Source organism: Perognathus longimembris, chromosome 13 (genome assembly GCF_023159225.1).
Source record: "Perognathus longimembris pacificus isolate PPM17 chromosome 13, ASM2315922v1, whole genome shotgun sequence".
Taxonomy (NCBI): domain Eukaryota; kingdom Metazoa; phylum Chordata; class Mammalia; order Rodentia; family Heteromyidae; genus Perognathus; species Perognathus longimembris.
In genome coordinates this window covers 22,864,155-22,888,131 of record NC_063173.1, presented here as the reverse complement: position 1 = coordinate 22,888,131, position 23,977 = coordinate 22,864,155, and the positions used below count along the sequence as shown (strand labels likewise).

The 23,977-nt window shown below is 35.3% G+C and overlaps 1 protein-coding gene across 28 annotated transcripts in view; it reads left to right on the top strand.

Annotated features, from left to right (window-relative positions):
• Nucleotides 1-23,977, top strand: part of Sox6 (SRY-box transcription factor 6) — a 538,528-nt gene that overhangs the window by 228,651 nt on the left and 285,900 nt on the right. For all 28 annotated transcript variants that reach the window (XM_048360339.1, XM_048360343.1, XM_048360350.1 and 25 more), the window contains one exon: nucleotides 13,606-13,813. In XM_048360339.1, coding sequence (XP_048216296.1) covers nucleotides 13,606-13,813 — 208 coding nt within the window. The remainder of the gene's footprint in view (nucleotides 1-13,605; nucleotides 13,814-23,977) is intronic.

Below are 23,977 nucleotides of genomic sequence, written 5' to 3'. Positions count from 1 at the left end.
TGTGGTACTGAGTGATCTATGAAGCACTTGGGGAAAAATCATAAACCAGCAAGATTTAGAAATTTCTTCTTTAGAAATTTAGTTATTTAGTGCATTCAATTTTGGTCCAGTTGAAACATTGTGTCTGTTACCAAGTGTCTATGAGCCACTAAACAGCATTCTCTAAGAAATCTGATGGAGGATTTCCCATTTTTCAATAAGTTCAAAGTACATTAGCTTTTTTTTCAACCATCTACAAAATGTCATGAGAGAAATTTATTTACAATTTGAATTATATTTTATCCTATGGAATTTAGCAAAATTTTCTATGGATAATAAAATAGAAAATTAGCATTGTCTAGTGTTTTACTTGTTGATAATGGTTACAATTTTCACATTAAAAAGGATAGAAAAGCATTTTCCCAAGTCTGGATTGTTTATATTAAAAGCAAAGAGATTACTTGTATATTTCTTGGAAATATATTGATGTTGATCATATGAACTTCTTTGTCCTTAATGATATGATACACCTTTATACGGAGACTTTTTGGAAGAGTTTTCCTTCTTATCCAGAATATTATCAAAATATGTATTAAAAGTAGGAACATTTACATGTTCTGGAATAGTTTCCTTTTTTCCCTCTTGGGCATGAGAGAATCAGGTATGCATGCTGATTAACACACTCCATCATTAACATGATTATGTGGGCTGCAGATTGAGCACCTGCCAAAATATAAAAATTGACTTCTTTGCTACATCTGTGAAGACTTGAATTTCTTTTGTATTTTGGTGGTTCAAGTAAAATCCGACCCTAGTATCTTTTTCTTTTTCTCCTAGTTCAATAAAATTACCTCTAGAGAATGTCTTCAAGGAGATGGAAGATGCTATGTTTATTTTTATTTTAATCTTTTGGGCTGCATGAGATCCAGTGCCTTAACATAAATCTACTAATGAACTCCACCATTGACATTCTCTGACAATTTATAGCATTCCTACATGTGCATAAAATCATCTTCTCTTGGATTCAGCCAACATTTCTTTCATTTTCTTTAGTGTTATGTGATACTCTTAAGCTTAAATACTGTGTTTCTCTCTCTTGCTCTTCCTTTCTCTTTCTCTCTCTCTCTCCCTTCCTTCCTTCCTTCCTTCCTTCCTTCCTTCCTTCCTTCCTTCCTTCCTTAATTCCTTCCTTTTCTTCCTTTCCTCCCTCCTTCCCTCCCTCCTTCTCCTCCCCCTCTCTCCCTTTCTCCTTTGCTTTCTCTCTTTCTTCTTTCTTTCTGCCTTCTTTCCCTCCCTCCCTCCCTCCCTCCCTCCCTCCCTCCCTCCCTCCCTTCCTTCCTTCCTTCCTTCCTTCCTTCCTTCCTTCCTTCCTTCCTTCCTTCCTTCCTTCCTTCCTTCTTCCCTCCCCTCTTCTCTCCTCCCCTCCCCTCCCCTCGCCTCCCCTCTCCTCCCTCCCTCCCCTCCCTCCCCTCCCTCCCTCCCTCCCTCCCCTCCCTCCCTCCCTCCCTCCCTCCCTCCCTCCCTCCCTCCCTCCCTCCCTCCCTCCCTCCCTCCCTCTTCCTTCCTTCCTTCCTTCCTTCCTTCCTTCCTTCCTTCCTTCCTTCCTTCCTTCCTTCCTTCCTTCCTTCCTTCCTCTTCTCTTTTTTTTTTTTTCTTTTTCAGAGCTGAGGACAACCTTCAGGGCCTTGCACCTGTTAGGCAAGTGCTCTTCCATTAATCTAAATCCCAACCTCTTTCATTTCTGTTTCTTTTACCTGTAGGCTGCTAGAGTGCATCATATATTCTTATGGTTTGACTTTTAGAGTCTACTATTCAATGGATAGTTTGCAGTCTATAGCATTTATAGATACGAGAAGTTGCTTTATGATAACTATTTAAATTAAAACTGACAATTAATAGAAAATCTAATGCAATCAACTGTTCTCAGGTTTTATTTTTCTTGATGGATTAACATGTTATTTGGATGTAGAAGACTTTAGATTTTTTTAGTAAGACTTTCGTCAAAGTTACTCAACAGAAGCTGGTTTTTGCACAAATATTTTCAGATTAAACCAGAATTCCACAGCATATTTTTAAATTTTTTTCTATTTATTGTCAAAGTGATGTACAGAGAGGTTACAGTTTCATATGTTAGGACTTGGGTACATTTCTTGTACTGTTTGTTACCTCCTCCCTTATTCCCTCCTCCCCCCTCCCCTTCTCCCCCCGTGAGTTGTTCAGTTGGTTTACACCAAATGGTTTTGCAAGTATTGCTTTTGGAGTTCTTTGTCTTTTTATCCTTTGTCTCTTGATTTGGTATTCCCATTCACTTCCCTAGTTCTAATACCAGTATATACAGTTTCCAATGTACTCAGATAAGACACAGTGATAGTGTGGGTAGAACCACAGGAAGGGGATACAAGAGGATCATCAACAATGGAAGCTACAGTTTCACATTGCATGTTGAAAGTAATTACAATAGTGATATAACACTCGTTTCCATAACATGGAGTTCATTTCACTTAGCATTATCTTATGCATTAATAAGGGCATAGCTATTAGGCTCTTCTGATCCTCTGCTGTGACTAGCCTAAACCAGTGCTAATTATTCCCTATGAGGGAGACCATAGAGTCCATGTTTCTTTGGGTCTGGCTCACTTCACTTAGTATAATTTTTTCCAAGTCCTTCCATTTCCTTATGAATGGGCAATGTCATTCTTTCTGATAGAGGCATAAAATTCCATTGTGTATATGTACCACATTTTCCTGATCCATTCGTCTACTGAGGGGCATCTGGGTTGGTTCCATATTTTAGCTATGACAAATTTCTACAGCATATTTTCTGGTTTTGATTTACATATACTTTCTTGTACAGAATCCCTCATGCAGTTCCTTATGGGTTGGCTTTGGGTACATCTCTATAATGAAACAGAGTGACTGGAATAATGAAACTTGCACAGTTTTATAATGCTTCTAAAGCAACATGTTTTAGAAAGTAAACTGTATATCACATAGCATGTAGTCATTTACATGACTACATGCTAATTAGAACTTTGCTTGATTAGAATAAGGTATGAGTCTCAAGATACTTCTAGATCGGCAGGAATAAGGTGATGAGGACTGTGATAGGCAGCATACTTCTCTGGGAGTAGGAAACCAGGATTGTGTCTGCACTTCTTGATTTCTACCTTCTTTAACGTGAATGGATTACTATCCATAAAGGCAACTTCATCATAATGAATCCTGCTTGCCCCATTCACTCAGAGATTGGAGAATGGGCTGCCTCTGTTTATCTAGTCAAATCACCTGTTGCAAGCTTACTTTGTTTTTTCTATAAACATATGCAGTCTTTTCTGAACAAATATTTAGTGACTGTGCCTCAATGCCTTAATTTCCTTACTACACAAATGTCTCAATATTTGTCCTCTGTAGTAAAATGTTTTCCTTGTTTTTCAACGCTTTCCACGATAAGTGATTTTTCTTTAGTGCTGTTCCTGGGACTTGAACTCAAGGCCTGGGTACTGCCCCTGGCCCTTTATTCCCAAGTGCTCTACCATGTGAGCCACAGCTCCAGACTTTCCTGCCCAGACTAGTTTTGACCTGTGATCCTCAGATCTCAGCTTCCTGAGTGGCTAGGGTTACAGGTGTGAGCCAACAGAACCCAATTCATGAAATGTTCTTCTTTTGAAGAATATTAAGCTATTATTTCTTTTGATAAAATACCTTTCAATAAAATGGCATTTGTCTTTTAGGTATTATTTTGGGGCTATTACATCCCCATAATCCCTAGGCATTATTATTTTTTTCTAGGTGATGCAAATCAAGTTCATTAATATGTCTTTGTGAATCCAAAGTATAAATTATAAACCTTTGCTAATAAAATTTTACAATCAGGTTGAAATTATAAATTAATATTTATGAATTTCATTTGCCTTCCTTATATTTCATTAATACTCTGGAAATTGGAAAATCTTATTAAATAAATGATATGTTATTTTGTAAACTTTTGCTCTAAATATAATTTAACTGTAATTTGTTTTAGTTGCCAGTATGTTGATAGTATTGTGAATAAAGTGTTCTCAAATTTGTCAAACTTCTGAGAAGAATTGTAGGAGATAATCACAATAGATTATAGCTATGTACTAGAAGAGAATAATTTATGAAGAATTAGGATACAGTAGGTGAGGATTGTTTTTGTATAAGCATTAAACTAGCCAAGATTAAACAAATGTAAATCATGAACAAATGTTACATATTTTTGCTTTTGAATTTATATTTAACATTCAGTCTTTAGTTGTAGTAATTTATTTTCACTTCATCTGCTCCAACTAAAGATATTTCATTGTCTTCTTGTTAATGTATTTTGTTTATCATTTGACATTTATTTTACTTTCTGTATTTCATAGGTTAGAGTTCAGCCCTTTTTGCTATTGTCTTTGATGACAAAACAGAGTGAAGAATGAATCTCAGTATTTTTTTTTTTTGATATTTGGAAGCTAAATGAGAAAAATAAAAAATTGTTCCTTTTTTTCCTTTCTTTGTCTTTCTAGAGAGAAAGCTTGGGCTCTATAATTTTAACTAAGCCCAGCAGTCCAAGGTTTATGGCCTATAGTTAGGCACATGCAATGTTTGCAGACATTGGGGAAACTTGATGGCAGGATTTGACTTCTTCCAAGCTGCTTTGTGTTAAAGTGATGCCATTTTATGATTAGTTTCACTTGTCTTGGAATTGCAAATACAAGATAAAGCTGTAGGTGAGTGGATGGATAGAGAATTCTTTCATAAGCAACATAGCCTCTGGGGAATCAGTTTAGTTCTTGTTCTAATTATAAAACTTGTTCTAGGGCTGGGAATATGGCCTAGTGGTAAAGTGCTCGCCTCGTATACATGAAGCCCTGGGTTCGATTCCTCAGCACCACATATATAGAAAAAAGCCAGAAATGGAGCTGTGGCTCAAGAGGTAGAGTACTAGCCTTGAGCAAAAAGAAGCCAGGGACAGTGCTCAGGCCCTGAGTCCATGCCCCAGGACTGGCAACAAAAACAAAACAAATAAACAAAACTTGTTCTAATTATAAAAACTTAAAATAGGGGCTAGGTGTGGTAGTGAATGCCGCAAATCCAGCTACCTGAATTAGAGCTTGAGACCTTATATGAAAAATGACAGTGTTGGGGTTTTGGCTCAAGTAATAGAGTACCTGCTTCACAAGTTGGAGGCCTGAGTTCCAACTTGAATACAAAAAAAAATTTAAATCAGAGAGCTACAGATGTTATTTGTATTTTGCCAGATTACTGAAGAGTAGAGATAAGTGAACTTACAGAATAGCTCTAAGGTTTTTTCAGCATGTACAGTATCTCTCTTTTTTTTTTTAAAAAAAGATTTATTTATTGTCAAAGTGATGTACTGAGGGGTTACAGTTTCATACATAGGCAGTGGTGTACATTTCTTATCAAACTTGTTACCTCTTCCCTCGTTTTTCTCCCACCTTCCCTCCTCCCCAGTTCCCTCCCCTGCCCCTGAGTTATACAGTTGGTTTACAACATATAGTTTTGTAAGTATTTCTGTTGCATTAGTTCGCCTTTTACCCTTTGTCTCTCCATTTTGATGTGCCCCTTTCCTTCCCTACTTTCGATAAGCATATGTATACAATACCCACGGTACTTTTCCTTTGGCTAGCTTTGCTTTGAAAGGACTTCTTTATTAATAGAGTAACATCTCTAGTAGAGACAAAATGGATTTGATAATAACCCTCCCATTGTTTTGATGATACTTGGGGCTTGAACCCAGAGCCTGTGCTTATAGACAAGGGTTCTACTTACCTCCTGGGACCCCTTTGTATTTTAGTTATTTTTCAGACAGACTATCAGTCTAGCTTTATACCTAGTCTGGCCTCTATGCCTCCTTAATATATGGAATTGCAGGTTTACACTGCCACATCTAAGTGGCTTGTTAAGACAAGATCTTGCTAACTTTTTCCCAGGCTGGCCTCAAACAGCCCCCTTCTTGATTTTCTCCTCCAGAGTAGCTGGTATTACATTCATGAGCTACCATATCAGGCCTGGATTGGAAAAACCTTAATTGGGCTCTGGAATTATTTATTTATTGGTGTTTATTAATGACACAGAGGAGTAGACCCAGGGCCTTACACTTGCTAAGCATGCACTCTGGTTATTTTTGAGGTAGGGTCTTTCTTTTTGCCTAGACTATTCTGAGATTTGATCCTCCTATTTGTGTTTCCCTGTGACACTGGGAATGACAGGCACACAAACTGTAACCAGACATTGTGTTTCCCTGTAGCTGGGATAACAGATGTGTGCCACTGTACCTAGCCATTGACTGAATTGAAGTCTTGCAAACTTATTTTTGGCAGGGTGGCCTGGGACCAAGATCTTCTGCTCTTTGACTAGGATTATAGGCTCTAGTACTTTTTTGTTTGTTTGTTTGTTCAGTCCTGGGCCTTGAACTCAGAGCCTGAGTGTTGTCCCCAAACTTTTGTATTCAAGACTAGCACTCTACCACTTGAGCCACAGCTCCACTTCTATTTGTTTTTCCACCTGCCTTGGTGATTAATTGGATATGAGTCTCATGAATGTTCCTGGCTTTGAACCATGATCCTCAGATCTCAACCTCCTGAATAGCTAGGATTACAGGTATGAGCCACTGGTGCCAGGCTTTGCTACTTTTTAATATTTATAAGATACAAAGAGTATATTTTGAGTAGTCTCTTTTTAGTTAAAGCATTCTTATGTTACTGTTTACAAAACAACTACAAGTAACAGAAGACAGCCATTTTTACAAGTGTTCTAGGTTTCTCAAGTAAAGAAGTAGACAACTGTAAAGGAGGATATGAAGAAACTGACTCTTCACCTTAGTTACTTCTTAAGGAAAGCTCTGTGGAATCCCGACATTCTCCATGCATAGAAACTTTATTCTGCAAGAACTTATTAATGTCTGTAAGCCCGTGAAATCATTCCCCAATCTACTCAGTGCCTTATACATCATAAAAAGGAAACATTTTTCTTCCATGAAAATTATTTTTCCCTAAAGTTTAAAGAATGTTAAGAGAAAATGCTGTGAGCTCATCTCTGTATTCATTTCTACTTCTAATTTGCTTTGTAACCTTAGGAAAAGCACTTATTTCTCTCACTTCACTTTCCAAATCTCAGAAAGTCAAGTTTAGATGATGACCAAATCTCTTGCTACTGCTAACTTCTTGGTTTCAAGGTCAATTGTATTAGCCAGTTCCGCCTGAGATGGTAGTAGTATTGTTTAGATTAGTTTCATCTACATGGTTGTTTGACTACTAATAAATTTCCAGGTGAAAGTGTCTTCCTGAGTTGGTAGGCACACGGATAAGCCAGTAGGTGAACATTAGTAGAGCATTGCTTCGGTACTAAGGAATTCACTGTTAGGCTTATCTGCCACAAAGGTCTTAAATGTCACTACCAAAAGACTGAAGTATTCTCATCCATGGCATTCAACCTCGAAAACGGTATTTCTCTAAGACAGTGAGAATGTGTCTTCTGTTTAGACAATGTTGAGTACATTGAGTTTAGGGCACTGCTTTTTAGGAGGCAAAGAACAATAAACAAGTTGGAGCATACTCACAGGAATGATCAGAATGAGTGATCTATGTCTTATGTCTTACAAAAAATAAATTAATGAAACTGCAATGTTTTCTCTATGAAAAAAGATACCAAGGTTCTCTAGTAGTGTGTCTATAATGGAAGATTTGTAAGTCTGAATGTTTCTATGGATAAAAGTGAAGAAAGAAAGTGTTTTTAAACACTACTGCCACTACTGCCATTATTTAATGAGCACTTTTTAGTGGCATAGACACTGTTCTAAGTATTTAATTTTTATTCATTTAGTACTTTTTTCCCAGTTCTGGGGCTTGAACTCAGGGCCTGAGCTGTCCCTGGCTTCTTTTTGCTCAAGGCTAGCACTCTACCACTTGAGCCACAGCACCACTTCTGGCTATTTCTATATATGTGATGCTGAGGAATCGAACCCAGAGCTTCATGTCTGTGTGGCAAGCACTCTACCACTAGGCCAAATTCCTAGCCTCATTTAGTACTTGTAACAGCTCTATTTGGTAGATTCCTTATTATTATTGCCACTCTCACTTTAGAGAAAAGGAAGGTAAGGCCAATGAGATTCACTAGTTGGAGTTTATATGAAGTTATATGAAAAAGATGGAAAAGCTGGCATTTAAACTAGAAAAGCTGGCTTCGATTGTCTGTCCAGTGTTAACTGCTTTATTATGCACAGAGAATTTGAATGATAGAATCAATAATTATATTTTCAAGGACCTTCAAATTTTGAAATTTGATTTTTTTAAGGCTGATGTTGTATTGAATATTGTAAACTGCTTGAACTTCTCTTGGTCTTGGGATTTTAATATATTTCTGTATTCTGATCAATGTATTTACTTCCGTTTGTTAAATATGATAAAGGGGTCATTTAGAAAAATTTGGGCTTGTTCTATTTTTTCTATGAATGAAAAGAACATTTTAAAAAGCACCTCTTGTTTTAGATGTCAAAAATCATGACACTAACAAATCTATTTTCTCAGGAATGCATGAATAATTTTACTCTTATTAATTGTTAGTAATGTGTGTGGCATGTTGTTATGTCAACTTTGAAAGTACATATACATCTAATATGTTCCAGGAAATAATAATTTTAATAAAAGAAAAAAGGAATAGAACAAATAATACTTTCATTGCAAATGATCTGTTTGCAATTAGATCCAAATTTTCATTCATCTAAGCTTTGTTAACTTGATTCTTTCCCTTATGATATGTTAACTTTTAAGAAAAATGTTTTTTCTTCTTCTGAGAAAGAACCTGTAAATATTAGCATTTTAGTCTTCAACCTACTAAAAAGGTTAAGTTTCCTTTGAGAAGTTATTGAAATCTCTTTGGACAATAATTCACTATTAGCCCTTTAAGCTTCTTTTATAAGACAGTTGGCAGATAGTTTTTGAGAAAAAAAAAGTTGTTTAAAGATTAAGGATAAAAAGATTGAAGATCAGAAAATGCTACATATGGTGTGTGTGTGTGTAGTATCACTCAATGTATATACTATATATGCAGATATATGTGTGTGTGCATGTGTGTGTGTGTACTTATATATCACAGCTTTACCATGCAGTTGAATCTTAAAATATTTAGGTACAATGAATGCTAAGGTAATAGTAGAAACACTGGAGTGTTTCATTAAGGAAGTGCTGTGTGGAACATATTTTAGGCTTTCCTTGAATGGGTGTGAGTTGAGTCTAAGGAATTAAAATAGTATTGTAGATGGTGTGGCATGCAGACAATAGATGAGATGCCCCTGACTGGGTATCTCAATAAGCCTTATCTACCGAGAGAAAGCTAGAGTGCAGCTGACATTGGCACTAAAGTGCTTCATTTAAAATGAAAAACAAAACAAATTGACAACACACACTGCAGTAAAAATGAATCCTTTTAATTTGATCTTGCTAAAAATCATTCAGGATGGTAACACAAGGTCATATTATTCCCCTATGATTTGGACCAGTCACAGGTTGGAAGTTGATTCATGAAGCTTTGGAGGCCATTTTCCAGTTAATTCAATTCCAAAGACTTCCACCTGTATATGGGTTTTACTCTATTATACAGGAAAAATTCCATTCCTGACCTAAGCTCTCCAACTCCCAATTCCTGACATCTTATCTGACTTGTGCAGTACTAGCCCACTGTTCTTCGCTGCTTGCAGTATGGCTGTCCATCCACATTCCTTGTCTAGGTGTGGTTAGCAACCCAGCCAAATCAGAGCAATAGTGGATTGGAGCTACTCCTGCACAGAATGGTGGTAGTCCTTATGCACAGATAGTAAGTGAGATTGATAGCATTTCTAGCAAAAGTTAGTTACAAGTGCCAAGGTTTTTCTTATCAGTGTACATTAATTGTAAAAAGGGGTTATTTTTATATTTCCATACATGCATACAATGTGTTTGGATAATAATCATCCCTTCTATTATTCTTTTTACTCCCTCTTTTTTACATTTTAATAGATTTCACTATGAAATTTTCTTTCTTTTCTTTTTTATTTCTGCCTTTCTTCTCCCCTCCTCTTCCCTTTGATCTTTCCCTTTCTTCTCCTCCATCTCCTCTCTCCCCTCTCTCTCTTTCTTTTCTTTCTCTTTGGCAAGGTTTTACTATATGTAGTCCAGGCTGGCCTTGAACTTGCTCTATAGTCCAGGTTGGCCTTGCACTTATGACTCATTTGCCTGAACCCTAGTATTTCACAGTTCTGAAGGTTGGTGCTATGGTTTGGATAAGGTCCCTCCATGACCCATGTGTTCAAAGAATTGCTCTTAGGAGGTTGCAGAACTTTTACAAGACGTAGTGTCAGGAGAGATTTTGGGTCATTGGGATGTGCCCTTCAAGATTATGAGGATCTGGTCTTTTCCCCACTTTCTTTTTTGCATCCTGGCCAGTTACACAGTCTTCCTCCTCATCATGCTCCCTTCATGTTGTACCAACACAAGTTCCAAGCAATGGGGCCAATAGGTCTGAAACCTCCAAACAGTAGGCAAAATAAGTCCTTTCTCTAAGTCTCCTCATCTTAGATATTTGTTACAATAATGGAAAGCTGACAAACACAGTTGGCATATTCAGAATGTTGTGACAGCCTTGTCTTGGTTGCACAATGGTGCCTATTGTTGCTTCATTGATAGTATCCTTGAACATTTGCCTTAACTGATGTATCTTAGGACTATATTGATTTTAGAATGTGACAGAATTAGGTCAATTTTCCTTTTCTTCAAAACAATTACCTAAAATTTGTGTAGCCCCTTGGAGGGAATTAGAGATCTTTTGTCATTTAAGAAAAATTGGAATTACTTTGTATCAAACAAATTTATTGTATATATTGGTTTGTATGGCACTTTTACTGAAATACTTGCAGGCTTCTATTCATGAAAGATAAATATTTTAATTTTTAGAAATTAAAAAACTAAGGGCTATTATGATATATTTCTCTTCTTTCTGTTTTTCCTAAGAAGATGTAAAGTTACTTATATAGTTTATGCTGTTAATGGTTTTATTTATGGTTTATGTTGGTACTCTGGGAAAATTGTAAGTAGTTCTTGTGGCTTTCCTGAGAGTAATCATGACTTTTAAACCTCTTTGTGTCTATATTCAGTAGTGTTGATCCACTTTGCACAAATTATGGAGCAGAGGACAGTGTAGGTCATCATTGCAATAAGGAACCAGTGGTTATTGTCTGTGGTACAGAATGGCAGTAACCACATGTCCATGAGCAAAATACAAGGGAGACAGACGAACAAGCAAGTGACCATGAGCACATAAGGGTGACCTTAATTCTTAACAGACACGAGTGGTCTTCTATGGACCTTGGTGTTCAGGTACAAACTAAATGTGTTATCTAAATTGGAGAGCCTCTATTTAAGAGCAATGAGATCTTTATTAAGTCTATGGTATGTTATTTGTAAGTAGCCACTTCAAAATTCTTTTGTTTTGAATTGGTCTTAAATCTTTTGGACTGAGTCAGGGTTTTATTTTTTATTTTTAGGCTATGATGTGAAATAATTTGCATTTGAGAAATGAAGCTAGTTGATCAAATGCTGATTACTGACTCATCAAAGACTCAGTCATTTATCTGGTATGGACTTTATTCAGGGTCAAAAAGCATTGACAACTAAATCTCTGAGTTTTCTTTTTTTTTCTTCAAATTTTTATTATCAAACTGATATACAAAGAGGTTACAGTTTCATATGTTAGGCATTGGATACATTTCTTGTACTGTTTGTTACCTTGTCTCTGAGTTTTCATTTGTTCAAAGTAGAGAAGGAACTGGCTATTCTAAACTGCTATGTGCTAATCATGACAGGTACCTAAATGAAGTAGTTCCTTTGTCTTACCCAGCAGAATCACAGTAAAAAAAATTAGTGAGATAAAATGTCTTTCCTGGGGGAAGGAAACGATTCTGGAGCAAAGTAAAGAGGAAGTCTCTTTCCTTCTTGACTCATTTTTTTTATCCTTTTTGCTTTATTTCAGCTCAAATATATTTGCTTCCTTTTTCTAGGCATTATGCTAGCAATAAGAATTCAGTGGAGATGAAGATTTAGCTCACAATATATTACATAGCTTTCTTGAAATATGATGCATAAACCATACATTTTACTTATTTAATGTATACAATACCATGTTTTTGTTTTTGTTTTTTTAGGATCTTTACAGGGTTGTCAGAGTTTAACTTAATTCATTTTTTTTTTTGCTTTACTATTCCTAAAGTCTAGAAACCAAAACAGAAAAAAACTCCACAAAAACAAAAGAAAAACTTTATTGGTTTATTCCTAGATCTGTTTCTTCAGAATAATACTACCCTAATGCCCTGGGAACACTGACTTGGGGACTTTACAAATGTTATCCCATTGTATATGCCCAATAGCCTTGAAAAATAAGTTTGACTCCACCTTATATATAATGACAACAGTACCTGTTACTGGTACTTACCAAGTATAATTGTTATCTCAATATATGTGAAAACTCACAGCTCTGTATTTCATGTTCCTTTTCTTCCCCTGTCCATTAGTTATCAATTATATAACTTTTGCCTCATGCTGCTTCCTCTAGCTATTGAAGCATTCTGGTCTTGTTTGAGATAAACACAGATACAAGAACAATTAGGATGTTGAAGCTTCTGAAAACTAAACACTTGACAACTTTTTATTGTTAAGTGGAAAAGGAATACTTTTCTGCAGAGAATGTGAATGTAAGAATATTAAAAGGCTAAGGCCAAATAATGGTTGCATCTAATACCCAGGTCTGATTTAGGGAGAGATACCAAAAAATTTTCTCTGTAAACTCTTACTGCTTGTTATTTTCAACAAAGATTTGCCTTTCCTCCTCAGCAGATAGATATATTCCTCCTACTACTTAACTAATGTATCTGTGCCGTGAAGTCATTCCTGTGCAAATGCTATTGCAATAAACTTGTCCTGTTAAAAATGTAAAAAAAAAAAAAGGAGGCTGGGGATATGGCCTAGTGGCAAGAGTGCCTGCCTCATATACATGAGGCCCTGGGTTCGATTCCCCAGCACCACATATACAGAAAATGGCCAGAAGTGGCGCTGTGGCTCAAGTGGCAGAGTGCTAGCCTTGAGCAAAAAGAAGCCAGGGACAGTGCTCAGGCCCTGAGTCCAAGCCCCAGGACTGGCAGAAAAAAAAAAAATATATGGTACGTGAAAATTGTGTACTATGTGGTGAAATATCAGTTTTCAGGGTAAAGAATGGAAAGATGTTTCTATTGAGCATATATATAGCTTGAAACAAGGGATTATTTCCAAACTCCAGCACACAAAATTCCTAGGTTTGATTAACTTCTGGCACTGATTTAGCTATTTTATATATTATAGTGAATTATGAGTGTTAGATACTGATATGAACTTTTTTTTTTTACTGGTTCTAAGGTAAACAAATGTTACTTTTTCAATGTACTTATTTTTGTTAAGTTTGTGAGAAGTTGGTTACTATATTTTATTTTGTTTATCTCATCAGTCCTGTGTATTGCCCCTAGTTTGGAATTTTTTTTTCTGCAATGATTTTCAAAGAAGGCTATATTCTAATGGATTTATTTTATTTTATTTTTTCTAGGAGTCAGAGAATAATAAGTTATGTTCCCTATATTCCTTCCGAAATACCTCTACCTCACCACATAAGCCTGACGAAGGGAGTCGGGACCGCGATCTAATGACCAGTGTTACTTTTGGAACCCCAGAACGCCGCAAAGGGAGTCTAGCCGATGTGGTGGACACTCTGAAACAGAAGAAGCTTGAGGAAATGACTCGAACAGAACAAGAGGGTATGTGTGGACTTAGCTGTTGGGCTTTTTTTTTGGTTTTGTTTTGTTTTTAAAAGTTTCCAGGTCTTAAACAAACAAAAAACAGTAAGACAGTAGGATTTCAAGAGCCAGAGAAATGCAAAATGCATAACCAGCACTAGCTGAGAAGAGTACTGTGGCAAGAGCAGATTGTGATCCATTGGGAGTGCTAAGCAGATAGCTTCACTTTTCTAAAGTGTGCATTTTATTTGGCTCTTGTGATAATATATCAAGGTTTTGATAGTAGAATTTTCAGAAGCATCACCCAGGTAAAAGGAAATAAAGGAATTCCCCTAACTCTCTCCTTATTTCCTTTTGTTCTACATTGACTTTATGAACATGCCAACTTTCAAAATGTTAAAATATTAAAAAATTGATTTTCTACTTTGTACACATTATAAATTTTAGTTTTACTTCCAAGTGTTGTAGAGAATGGTGGGCTTCTAGTATTGTTAAAGCTGGTGTTGGAGGCTGAGTGCTTTGGCGTGCCATCCTCTGTAAATTCCCCCATTTCTCTTCTTGCTCCACACAAGCATCTATTCAGGTTTGCCTAGCTCCTAGAAAACAGGGAGGAAAGAGAACTCCCCAGTAAAAATTTTAAATAAAAGAAATGAATTTTATATGATTGCTATATGATGTATATTCCTTCTTGTTTTGTTTTTGTAATATACAAGTTTTAGGCCTCAAAATGTAAACGAGTTAATACTCTGGATTTATTCCTAGTCTTATACATTAACTTTAGATCTCTGTGACATCACAAGAAAACTTGGATTTGATAGAGGAGAATATTTTTTATCTTACTTAATTTGATCTAAGTATCAAATATTTAAATTAATTTCAATTAATTTTTGTGAAAATCTTTCTTAAATGTGTTTCTTGCTTCCCTGTTTCAGTAACTCAATCATATGACACAGTGTCAGCCTCTTGATGACTCAAGGTCATAAGTAGTAGATTAGAAACTGCAGTACCCAGCTAGCAGTTAATTGACCCTGAGTAACTTCTTAAGTATCTCTAAGCCACAGAATTTAAAATTTGGTGTGATACTAGTACCAGACTTGACAAATCAAACATTTTGATAATTCAATGTAATGATGAATCTAAAAAATCTCTTATGCTTTGTAAACGATGTGAATTTGAGGTGTTTGATGATCATCGTATAAATGTCAATTATTTTACCATGTTTTAATGTAATGATGCCCCTGGAGACCGAGACAATTAGGACTGTTTGAATTTGTGGTTATTTTTCTGGAATTACAAATTTTTAGTTTTTGTGTGTCTATTTTATAACTCTTTCTTTCTGTCTCTCTTTTTCCTTCCATTCATCTGTAGATTATGATATTGGATGATCAGGAAATTCTGGACTATATTTAAAATATGGATAGGTTACTGGGAGATTATGGGTAGTATATGGGTGAACTTCCTGCTGATTCTTCTGCCCTCTCAGAGCTTTGTTTTTCCCTATGGATTTCTTTTATCTCCAGTGAAACTTCTTAATTCTTCCTTAGAATTATTTTAAATGAATTATGTAAATTATATAGAATCACACACAGAATGAATTATATCAAAATACTAAATAATTAAAAAATTTTAAGATATGGTCGAATGTGTTAGTTTACTAATAACTTAAAATTATATATTATGGAGAGCTTAACAATGTCATAGTTTTCAAAATAGTTATAACCATAAAATATTTTGAAATATCTCTTACAAGTATAATAGGGTTTAAATATACAATCTATTGATGGTAAAAACAGGCAGAATAGTCTGTTCTCTGCATAAATAAAAAATTTAAATTAGCGATTAATGAAAAAAGTTTGCTTCCAAAACAATTCAATTAGAGCTTATTAAGAAAAGCACTTTTTTTTTCCATCCAAGTTCAGAACCCATGATGAATTCTATCTTGCCATGTCTCTTGGGTTTATGAATTTCAGGTAAAGGGCCTCTATGTTAGATGACATAGTTCCCATAATGAGTGAAACAGTTCCTAACTTGTAATAATTCATTTTCTACTAAAGATAGAAGACATTTATCAAATGAACTCTAGTTCAATGTCTAATACAAAAGTTCCATGGATGCTACATAGATGAAACGTGTGGGCGGTTACATGATAAAGAGATTATTCCTTCCTAGAAAGCCATGTAAAGTTTCCATAGGGAAATGATCCTAACTGACCTTAAAAATGAAAAGACTTATATAGAAATGGAGAGAGGATACATTTAATGCAAAAGAAATAGCTTTTTAAAAAGCCAACAGTTCAAATTCTAACTTAAGGTATATCTGCATATGGGATAAAGACTGAAAAGTTTGGTTGTGTTCAAATCCTAAAGACACATTAATTTTTGGCTGAAATGTTTGAACTTTACATTAAAGGTGATGGAGGAACCTTTGACTACTTTTGAGCACACTTTGGTGATGGATTAGGGCTTTCCTTCAGGAAAGTTAATCTGACAGCACTGTGTAGTACAAATGGGAGCAGGGAGAGACATTAAGGAAATTGTTTCAGGCTAGAGATAATGAATGCTTGAATAAAGGTTGTAGGAATGAGAAGGAGGATATATGGAAAAGATATTAGGAGACAGAATTGTTAAGACTTGATATTTAAGTGTGAAGACCAAGAGAAATGGTTCTCAAAGATATTTCAAAGAATATTTTTAAAAATTTATTCTTGAAAGTAGTGCCTTTAGAAGATGGTAATACAATACTTTTTTTAAAAAGTTTTATAAAAGGAAGCAATGAGGATTTCTAGTTTTTATTAGTATACTAGACCAAATAACTATAGAAAAGATCATTAAAAATTTAGAATAAATTTCTGCTTCTAATATAATTATATTCTATTTTTAAGGAGATAGAGGAGTTTTACTAATATTTAGCTATTTTTGTCTGTTTATTTGTTTCCCATGGTTCTGGGGTTTGAAACTCAACACTTTGTGTTTGCTGTATTTGCCTAATATTATGGAGTCATATCTATACCTCTACTTTTGTTGGTTACTTTTAGAATAGGGTCTCGCTTCCCACATGTGCACACTCCTGAACCAGGTCTGGTGACTTCATGCCTCCATTGTTGCTGACATGAAGGTTTATAACATCTAGTTTCCCTCTGTAGGATGGACTTTTCTATTTTCATTGTTCTAAATGCACAATCCTTGCAATCTCAGTACTCCACTAACCTTGGGGTTACTGATAGGTGCCACTGTGCTCAGCTATGAGTTGAGAAGAGGTCTCTCAAACATTTTTGCCTGGACTGGCCTCCAACTGCTGATCCTCCAAATTTTAGCCTCCAAAGCTGCTAGGATTACAGACCTGAGCCACCATTACCCAGCCCAACTTTGACCCTAAAGTTACCAGTCCATCTTCTCATTTGAGACATATTAACTCACTGAACATTACACATGCATTACAGGACCCTTCCTCACTATTACCCCATGGTTTGAGTCATAGCACATGATTAGCTGATTGGCAGAACTTTGCAGTTAATATAGTAGATGCTGATCTTTCCTGAGTCATTTTGGTCCTGGAGAATATTTTGCCTATCAAGTTACTTTTCCCCTCATTCCCTTCCTCTACAAGAATTTATCTATACACTGTATTCATTCTAATTTGTTTTATTCATTTATATTTTTGTGTGTGCTGGTACAGGAGCTAGAACTCTAGGCCTCCTGTTTTCACTTGGCTTTTTCACTATAGGCTGGTGCTCTATCACTTGAGCCACACCTCCCCTTCTGTTTTTGCTCATTAGAGATAAGAGTGTCACAGAATATTCTGCTCTGGCTAGTCTGAACTACAATCTCTAGATCTCAGCCTCCAGAGTACCTAGGATGACAAGTGTGAGTCACTGGCACCTGACGGTGGTCCATGTTAAAATAATACATATGTGATAAAGCAGATGCTTTGATCAACTAAATTACAGTTTAAAGTTTAATTTTCCATTTCTTCAAGAAATGCATCCTTTAAGCCATGATTTGAATAAATTGCTGAAACACACTGATGAATAAATGTGCTCTGTCAGAAATTCCCTGCTCCTTTATTCAACTGAGGTTAATGGAAAGTAGGTGGCACTTCTATATTCTGTAAATTTAAGTTTGCTTTAGAGTCATAAATAGGTGTGTAGTAGGCTGATAGATATAGCTAGACATATATTTATATACACACAATATCAATACTGTTGAAATGATGTGTAGAGATCACAGTAAAGCATTGATTATTAGTGTCAGGTTAAAATGCTTCCAAGGGGGAAAATATCCTTTGGCTGTAATTAAATGATGATTTTTAGTTATCCTTGTATTACCCATCTTGTGGCCAATATAGCTGGGCTCTAACATAAGCGACAGTTGTCAGAAAATGAATACTTTAAAAAAGGACTTCTATATCTAAACACATATATTTAATCAGAGAGTCCTTTGGCTTCTGAAAATAAGTTGTCTAATGAGAATTTCATTTGAGCAGCTGCGACTGAGGAGGTCAACAGGCACTGCCTAGGAGAATATGGCCCAGCTGGTTAAATCTGGTTGTTGTCGTGATTTAAATGGTCAAGTGCTGCTTGTAATCCAGGACCGTCTGTTTGTAAAGAGAAGAGTGAGTGCTTCAGCATAATGTACAGCTGTTTTAATCTCTCTTTAATAATAGTACTTTAGCCACTATCATGTCTTGTGTCTCATAGTACTAAGTTTATGATCCTGGGTGGTGTAGACTGGTTTGAGGCAGGTTCTGGAGTAATGTGAGATTGCAGGAAAAGGAACACCACCATAAAACACTTTGACTGTCTGACAAAATGAGTCTCTCTGTCTCTTTGGCCATTTTGAAGGCTATTCTGTGGGTAATAATTCGCATGATCAGAAGGGAGTGACAAAGATTGGAGTTAGGCCGAAATATCAAAATGAATGAACTCTTCTTGGCAGAGCCCTAAACCTAATAGAAGATAAACAAGCGTAGGTACAATCCTATCGAACACACGTTGGTCACAAGTTAGAGTATATATTTGCCCTGTGGAATTGTGTGCTCCAGCCATCATGGTAATGAAAATATGTGGATTCATTTTACTGTGCATGTAGAGAAAGGACAGCCACATTTGAGCTTCGGATTCCTAGTGGGATAGGCTTTCCAATGGATTATGCAGCTGTTGGTGGGCACAAGAATGAGCATGTGTTTATGTGTATATCTGACAAATTATTATCGTTGTTTGCATCTAAACAATCATTTAGAGTTTTACATATATATTTTTGCTGAAGTATATTAGAGTATATGTTGGTGTGTTTTACTCCTCTGGGAGTTCTAGCTGTACTTTAGCTGTGCATAGTTCAAGCAATGAGAAAACAAAATTTTGAAAGTCATATTACTGAGGGAGCTAGATTTGGTGTTGATTCCAGGTTCTAATACTTAGAAAGACAGCACAGCCTACTGATTAAGAGGGTGAACTCTGAAGCTATCTATGATACCAAGTGAATAACAAAGAGAAAGTTATGCCACCTCACTGTCTCAGTTTTCTCAACTAAAAACTGGGCATTGTTATTATCACGCTATCATGAAGATCAAGAATTAGGTTAATGCAACTAAGGCATTTAGACTATTGGCAGACGTAAAACCTTGACAAATGTAGCTAGCGTTGATTTCCTAGCTGTGTGGCCTTGGAAAAATGATTTAATCCTTCATACTTCAGTTCCTTCAACTGTGAAACAAGATGAACGATACCTACCTTGCAGCACTGTTGTGAGGAAATGACATATTTTATATTCGCTTTCCCTTTTTTCTTAGCTTTCATTAGTTGTGGTGTGGGGATTTCATTGTTACATTGCCAAACATTTACCATAGATTCCAATCAATCTCACCACTTCTATCAGCACTCCTTTTCCTCCCTTCTCCCTTTCCAAAACAACTCCAACAGGTTGTTTTCATAGTTCCAACAGGCTACTCATTCTCCTTGTTAGCCCATCCCTCTCCTGCTAGTACCCACATCCAATAGAGCATTTCTCTTTCACTACTTCCAACCCCCTATTGATCAACAGATTTATATTAGCTTTTCTAATTATAACAATAAATCTTGTTATTGCAACTACTATTACTGTTATTGTTGCTCTTTGAAGAAACTTTTCGAGAAATATTATAGGAATCTCGCCCTGCAACACAGACCGATCATAGGAAATGTCCCGTGGTGTTAAGGGATTTAGCATTTGGCAGCCGTGATGCGCTTGTGTTCTGGAAGAGCAATTCAGTTTAACTTGCCTTTCAGGCTTTTTGGAAAAGCTGATACTAAAGTTTCCCCACTGGAAGCCAATCTTCCCTGCTGAGAAATATGTGGAATGTGATGTTGTCAGAGAGAGAAGTTGGTAAGCTTTGGAAGAGGTTTTTAGATAGTACCCAGTTAAGAGCAATGCATTCATATTATGGTAAAAAACTATTAAATCCCATGTGCAATAACAAAAAGCTTCCCATTCATGCCAGGTTGTAGCATCAAAATAGTTTTAAGGCAAAATTTAGGGCTATTAGTTTTTTTTAAACCACTATTTGGATTGAAGGTTCTATTGGTGATGCCTTACCATCGCTCAGATCCAAATCATTCTCATTTTTAGGAGAAGTAGGGCAGGTTTTGGATTTCTGCATATGATCCACATTAAGTATTCATTACAAAACTTCCAGAATTATTATTTCAAACAAATCGGAAATTTCAAGTCATTTAAATGCTGAAGACCACTCAAATTCTTGCCGAAGAAGCAATTGGGTATACAAAGCAATTTTGATACAACTTCATTTAAATTCATTTTTTTCTTCTCTTTAAAATAAATATTTCCTCCCAATGAGATTCTGTTCTTTCTCCTGTTCTAATATAACTCGGAATAAATATCTATCTAGTTCTGGATAGTATAAGTAAACAAGTATCTTTCAAAAGGATTATATAATAACATTTAGGACTTATAATAGGAGCTAGAATTATTGGTACTTTATGTATGACAACTATGAAGTATTAGTATAAGAATGATGCCTGGTGTGTTTCTGTGTTACATATATTTGCTTTGTTATCTTTGTAACACATAAAATAAGCTAGAATTCTGTGAACCACAGATATTTTGGTCAAAGCCTGGTTAGTTATTTCTATTTTCAATTGTTTTGCAACTCCCATTTACAGTTTAGGTAATATACTGTTAGATTGAATCCTTTTCTTAATTGCAATTTGTACGTCCTTGCCTTAAAAAGATATCTCACATTTCTTGGCCCATTTCTAGCTCCTCAAATTTAAAAACTATTTTTTTTAAAGGTTCATTTGCTAAGAATGTTAACAGATGCAGGCAATTGTTTCTGATTTTTCCTTTCACTGAACTGGGAAGCTGAAGGTACTCTCTTGGCATTTTGTATAAAAAGAGGATGTGGCTTCCTAATGGTTTATTGAAATAAGTCAGATTGTGTGCTATTTGAATTTGTGGAGCATGAGTGGATAATTAGCATTTTTCAGTTTTCCATGGATATGTCTTTAGATTTTCTTCAGGATTTATCAGGGAGTCTCAAACAGTAAACAGAGGGCAGTTTTTGGACCTCCATTGTTTTCTAAATGTGCACAAAATCAAAAGAAATAGATAAAAATGATAAATGTAAATATTTGTTTATTATGTAACATTTCATATCTGTATTATAAGCCAAACACTGGTGAATTCATTATGTAGCTTAATACATATGAGTGCTATTGAATTTGCTTATGTTTCCTTTACCTGATCAATCTTTGTTTTATACAGATTATTACTTTGTGTTTATCATTATCTACCATTTTTGTTTTAAAATAGTTTTGCATGTTTATATACTGTTTGACCTTTGTTCAGTTTAGAATTTTTATTTTTTTGAGTCAAACTCCTTCAATATAGCCATGGTGGTTGGAAACTGGTAATTCTTTTGCTTCAGCCTCCCTGGTTCTGGTATTATAGCCATGTATATACATACCTGGCTGTTTTATAATTTTATAAAAAATATAATGTTACACTGTAATCACCTGGGCTTGCTTTTGATACCCATACTCTATGATCAACTTCACTGCATACAGTTTTAGTTGATTTTCATTTCCTTTTTATACAATATTTCATGCATGGTAAAATTCTATATAACAGTATATTCCTGTCTATGATGTACATGGTACAAATTTCTTCTCTAGGACATCTCCTCAAGAGTAGACTTTATATCGACAAATTTTTGTATCCTTTTGCTACTCTCTTTGAAAACATTACATAAAGAAACTCTGTGTGTGTGTATGTGTGTGTGTGTGTGTGTGTGTGTGTGTGAATGTGTGTGTGATAATCCCTGAAAGCTTTAACTTAACTGTCTATATCTTTTGGTTCTACTTTCCTCAAAATGTCTATATATACTTCTTTTTTTTATCACAGCTTTTTAGAAGCTCAACAAGAGCCTTTGATGGACCCTTCACTGCAATTTTCCTTTTTCCTTTTGTTGTGTCTTAATAGAATGTCTTCAGCCCTTCTTTCAACTATAAGCACAAGCACATTGTTGTTTTTTGACTGGAACCATGATTACTAGGTTTGTTAGGAAACATACTTCTTTTTGTCCCTTTGATCCTTTTTATTGATGTTTCCCGTTCAGGGTATGGTTTTAAAATTAAAGTAATTCCTAATCTCTAATTATATCGGGCTCAGAATCATTTCTTTTCTCAAACACTTACTTCACATTCAAAATTACAAGCTTATTGATTATTGCCACCATTTTACCAATTGTTTTTATGTTGGAATAGACATTTTGTAGACAATTGACCACTTAGCTAGAAATCTTCAACTGAAGAGAATTTATATGTTGAAACTGCCATGGGTGAAAAGTGCATTCTTGTCTTGAACTGTTGTAATTTACTATATAATACTAATTAATTGACTGAACTAGATGTAGTTTCTTAATTTATAAAACAAGGATATTGATTTAGGTAAGTATTAAAGGAGGCATTCTAACATTTATTGCCAGTTTGATTTTACTTTCAGGTTTGTATTCAAATTTTGAGTCCAGTGTCAGATCTTTTCTCTTTCATAATGTTTTCAGACTAAACCATTCATCTGAACCAATCTCATGATTCATTTTCTTTTATTTTGAAACCATTCTTTACTATTTCCTACCTTTATTATGAAGTTTAGAAATTAGAGATAAAAGTTGATTTATAAAGTTAGAGAAAAAAAGCTGCTATTCAGTTTTGATATCTGCAGAAGGCATTGTCCAGTTGAAGCACTTATAGACAAAGCCATGGCTTCAATACTATGACTTAGTGCTGAACTTCTTGGTGACAATTAAACCTATCATAGCTTTCTCAACAACTAAAGAGTCATACTTTGCATTGAGAATCCAGACTAGTATTCCCACTATTAAATTATAGAATAGAGGCTATTTACTACCGTTGGACGTATAGAAGTTAGAGATTTCCCTAATACTCTCATTTATAAATTATAAGTAAGTAGATAAAATGACTAGATTAAACTGATGGAAGTATACTGAAGAATAACTGAAAATATAACAAAAGTTTTTAATTGCTTTTAACAGCATGGCATCAGTTATAGCAGAATTAATAATATAAATAATACTTTTTAGGATAAAGACAAGATAGAGTCAAAAGACAGTTTAAAAGAGTGACTATCAAATAAACTGTGTGTGGGGATTCTGTTCTACTCTGGAATGCAATAATTATCTTAACTAGCATTCTCCTACCTCCCACAGAAACATCTCATACTTTGCAACTTTTACTTATGCTACAGGTAGGAAAGAGATGGAAATTTTAAGATTCAGTGCATAAGCCACATGTAATTTTATTATTTTTATTCTCAGAAGAGAGACTGGGGAAAATACTTGGGCCTACGTATATATGTACCTAATGTACAAAGTCTTGAAAATTATTCATTGGTTTAAAAAAGTTGTTTCTTAAGATTTTTGTAACTGGCTCCAATTTATCCTGATGGTCACTTCCTCAGAGAAGCTTCACTTAACATCTAAGTCTAAAGTAGACCATAAGTACTATTTAATAAAATTCTCTATTCATTTTCCCCTTAGCACTTAAATTGCTATAAGCTTTGTTCCTTTATCTCCTTTATTGTATCATTGTTTAAGTCCACTAAGGGTAAGTCAGGAAGAGCAGAGATCCTATCCTCTGTCATTTGTTCATGCCTCTATTCCAAGTACCGATAA